Below are 4522 nucleotides of genomic sequence, written 5' to 3'. Positions count from 1 at the left end.
TTCACGTCCCTGGGGCTCTGAACCTCGCACTTCCTATCGAGACAGAAACTCAAGTCGGGGGACTGGATGCTGAGCCGCCAGACGGTGGCTCTGGTCTGGGATCTTTTTGGCAAGGCGGAGGTAGATCTCTTCGCGTCGCAGGAATCGACTCAATGTCCCCTTCGGTTCTCCCTGTGTCACCTGGCACCTCTGGGGATAGATGCTTTTGCTCACCCGTCGCTGGATCTGAGGCTGCACGCATTTCCGCCAATCAAGTTGATTACAGCTGTCTTGTGCAGAGTGAGGGAGTGTGGAGTCCGTCTCCTGTTGATAGTCCTGTTCTGGCCATCCCAGATGTGGTTCTCGGAGCTAGTCTCCCTTCTAGAGCATACCCCATAGGAGATTCCAAACAGGAATGATCTGCTGTCTCAACTCCAGGGCAGAATCTGACACCCTCAGCCCGAGATTTGGAGGCTATAGGTGTGGCCAATCAAGGGCGATCGGCTGTGACCTCTGGTCTTCCTGTGGACGTTCAGGAAACCATTGATAATGCTAGGGCTCCTTCTACTAGGAGGCTTTATTCTTCCAAGTGGAAGTTTTTTGAGTCGTGGTGTTTGGCTCATGCAGTGGACCCAGTCAGCTACCAGATTGGTTCAGTGCTGGAGTTTCTGCAGGAGAAGCTTGCGGCTGGGTCGGCTGATACCACCTTGAGAGTTTATGTTGCAGCTATTGCTGCTCGCAGGTATACGGACAAAGTCCCCCTAGGTGGACATCGTTTGGTTTATGCGTTTATGCGTGGGGTTAGGCGTTTGAGGCCGGCACACCCTATCAGTGTTGCTTCCTGGGACTTGTCTATAGTCCTGGAGGGCTTATTGGAGTCGCCATTTGAGCCTTTGAAATCAGCTCCTGAACAGATTCTGACCCTTAAGGTGACGCTCCTGTTGGCGTTGGCTCCTATTAAACGCGTAGGGGATTTGCAGGCTTTCTCTGTTAGCGAGTCATGCGTGGAGTTTGCTCCAGGCCTTGTTAAGGTATTCCTACAGCCCAGACCCAATCATGTCCCCAGGGTCTTGTCCACGTCATTTCACTCCCAGGTGGTCATGCTTCACTCCTTCTGTCCTCCTCCTTTTGCTTCTGTTGAGGACGAGAGGCTTCACCTGCTCTGCCCTGTTCGAGCTTTGATGCTCTATGTGGACCGCTCTAGCCAATGGCGCAAGTTTTCCCAATTGTTGGTGTGTTTTGGTGCTGGCCGCATCAAAACATAGGATTTCTCATTGGGTAAGGGACGCTATCTCGCTTGCGTATGAGGTTCGCGGTCCCTCTTCACCACTAGTTATTCAAGCTCATTCTACCAGGAGTGTCTCAAGCTCTTTTCAGAGGAGTTCCCTTGGATGATATCTGTGTGGCAGCAGGATGGTCCTCTCCTCACACTTTTATCAGGCTTTATAGCTTGGATTTAGATTCGGCTCCCGGTTCCCAGATTCTTTCTGCTTGAACCAGCCTTTTGAGGTTAGCCTGCGTTTGCTGCCAAGCTCCTTGCGCTGCCGACAGGACTTCTTCGGCAGGAAATCTGAGGAGCAGATGACGCGGCCGCTAGTATTAGAGTGGGTGACGTAGTGACTTCGAGGTGGTGCCCGCGCCATCAGCCAATGAATTGGTGTGTTTCCATACGGGCTTCAGACAATCGGCACACCCAAGGGGAGTTCCCATTGCGTCATAGCTACACAGCGTCTCGTTCCCTATTCAGAGAGCGTGGGTTACTTGAGTAACCCGAGACATTTTAATTTTAATTTTAGTTCAAGTTTTCATAATTGTGTACTGCCATGGTGACCTTCTGTAGACATATCAGAATATCTGGTCAACGTGGCTTGAAATTTGTAATCAGAATGAAAATTCAAAGGGTTAATGATGACAGTGTTTCATATTAGTTTCATTAATATACTAATATAAATGTATTCATATTTTGAATGTTATTTTAATAATTTCAGTTTTCATTTTAATTTTAAAGTTTTAGTAATTTTGTACCACCATGGTGACCTTCTGTAGACTAGATACCTTAGAATATCTGGTCAACATGGCTTGAAATATGTATTGAGATTGAAAATATGAAGAGTTTATGATGATAGTATGTTATAAGATCTCTTGTAAGTACATCTTATTTAAAAATGTTCTGTTTTAGGGCTAGGACAATAAATCGATGCATCGCGATTTGTGGATCGATTCTGAGATTTTCTGAATGCATCGTGATTCTCTCTGGAATCGATTCTGAGCTTAGTTTTTAACAGCAGATGGCGCTCTAGACTAGTTTTTAGCCGCACACTCAAATGCTTACGAAGAAGAGCGCTTGGGCTAAATGTACTTGCACATCGGCTTTTGTGATGCAAGATTAATGTAAACACAGTCCACTGTGAACATCCTTATGATTCGCTTCAAACTTTTCGTACTTTATGAATGATTATTTTTGGTTCAAATGGTGCGTGTGTAAGGAACTGGAAGCAAGCAGAATAGCAGGATGGTCCTCTCCTCACACTTTTATCAGGCTTTATAGCTTGGATTTAGATTCGGCTCCCGGTTCCCAGATTCTTTCTGCTTGAACCAGCCTTTTGAGGTTAGCCTGCGTTTGCTGCCAAGCTCCTTGCGCTGCCGACAGGACTTCTTCGGCAGGAAATCTGAGGAGCAGATGACGCGGCCGCTAGTATTAGAGTGGGTGACGTAGTGACTTCGAGGTGGTGCCCGCGCCATCAGCCAATGAATTGGTGTGTTTCCATACGGGCTTCAGACAATCGGCACACCCAAGGGGAGTTCCCATTGCGTCATAGCTACACAGCGTCTCGTTCCCTATTCAGAGAGCGTGGGTTACTTGAGTAACCCGAGACATTTTAATTTTAATTTTAGTTCAAGTTTTCATAATTGTGTACTGCCATGGTGACCTTCTGTAGACATATCAGAATATCTGGTCAACGTGGCTTGAAATTTGTAATCAGAATGAAAATTCAAAGGGTTAATGATGACAGTGTTTCATATTAGTTTCATTAATATACTAATATAAATGTATTCATATTTTGAATGTTATTTTAATAATTTCAGTTTTCATTTTAATTTTAAAGTTTTAGTAATTTTGTACCACCATGGTGACCTTCTGTAGACTAGATACCTTAGAATATCTGGTCAACATGGCTTGAAATATGTATTGAGATTGAAAATATGAAGAGTTTATGATGATAGTATGTTATAAGATCTCTTGTAAGTACATCTTATTTAAAAATGTTCTGTTTTAGGGCTAGGACAATAAATCGATGCATCGCGATTTGTGGATCGATTCTGAGATTTTCTGAATGCATCGTGATTCTCTCTGGAATCGATTCTGAGCTTAGTTTTTAACAGCAGATGGCGCTCTAGACTAGTTTTTAGCCGCACACTCAAATGCTTACGAAGAAGAGCGCTTGGGCTAAATGTACTTGCACATCGGCTTTTGTGATGCAAGATTAATGTAAACACAGTCCACTGTGAACATCCTTATGATTCGCTTCAAACTTTTCGTACTTTATGAATGATTATTTTTGGTTCAAATGGTGCGTGTGTAAGGAACTGGAAGCAAGCAGAATACGGCTGTTTCTAAAGCACGCAGTGCCATCTGCTGTTAAAAACTAAGCTAAGAATCTATTCAAGAGAGAATCGCGATGCCTTTGGAAAATCTCAGAATCGATGCAGAATCATTTCTCGATTCCCGATGCATCGATCTATTGTCCCAGCCCTAGTTTTTATTTTAATTTAAAAGTTTTTGAATTTTGTTGTGTTTTTGTCTAATTAAAGTATTTTTATATTATATTTTATTTCAGTCAACATGTTTCAAGTAATGAAAATCAAATGTTTTAAATGGTTTTAGTTTTAGGTAATGATAATTACCCTAATGTTTGTTTCCACAGAAGGAGCGCTTTCTGTCAGCAGGCTGGAAAAGTGTAAACGCACTGGACATGATGACGGTCTACAGCATGCTTCCTCAGGAAGATGTAGCTAGGTACACAAGCCAACACTACAGTACAGTTGTAATCAAGTGTATATTTATAACTGTTCAACCTGTGCCAGGAAAGTTTGAGATCAGAATCTCTACAATGACGTTCTTTGTTTTACAATCACAGAATTGAGCGTCTAGAGTTTTTAGATGAAAAGGAACTTCTCCAACAGCTTCTACAACACTACTGCATTTGCTGGGCTGTAAAAGATAAGCTCAATCTAGGTGAGGCTTCCATTTTACCCAATTAACTGCATTCTAGAGTTTCATGGATCGTTTGACATCACCTGTAAGTAATAGTGGACTTCTCTTTTCAGGCCTCTCACAAATTGGGTTTTAAACGTCAGTTGGGACTTGGTTGTAAAAGTTTAATTTGAATCAGCAAGAGTGGACAGGATGCTCTTCTTGATGCTTTTCAGAGGATAGGAAGGGGAAGTCATTTATATCTTTATTTCCATTTTTGAGCACAATAAAAATGGAGACTACTGGCATCAGCGTCTTTTCTTCTGTTTTACGTGTCTCCTTCTGTCT

General features: G+C 43.0%; 1 protein-coding gene across 2 annotated transcripts in view; it reads left to right on the top strand.

The window, feature by feature from the left end:
* Nucleotides 1–4522, top strand: part of LOC107692087 (leucine carboxyl methyltransferase 1-like) — a 15414-nt gene extending 10892 nt beyond the window's left edge. The window contains exons 9-11 of one of the 2 annotated variants that reach the window (XM_016490989.1): nt 3909–3997; nt 4119–4216; nt 4309–4522. In XM_016490989.1, the coding sequence (XP_016346475.1) occupies nt 3909–3997; nt 4119–4216; nt 4309–4331 (210 nt within the window). In that variant the 3' untranslated portion in view covers nt 4332–4522. Of the gene's footprint in view, nt 1–3905; nt 3998–4118; nt 4217–4308 lie in introns of both variants that reach the window. The other variant, XM_016490988.1, reaches the window with a different exon arrangement.

The sequence above is a fragment of the Sinocyclocheilus anshuiensis genome, unplaced genomic scaffold (genome assembly GCF_001515605.1).
Source record: "Sinocyclocheilus anshuiensis isolate Anshui unplaced genomic scaffold, SAMN03320099.WGS_v1.1 scaffold726, whole genome shotgun sequence".
In the NCBI taxonomy this organism is placed as follows: domain Eukaryota; kingdom Metazoa; phylum Chordata; class Actinopteri; order Cypriniformes; family Cyprinidae; genus Sinocyclocheilus; species Sinocyclocheilus anshuiensis.
This window is presented reverse-complemented; position numbering and strand designations above follow the sequence as displayed.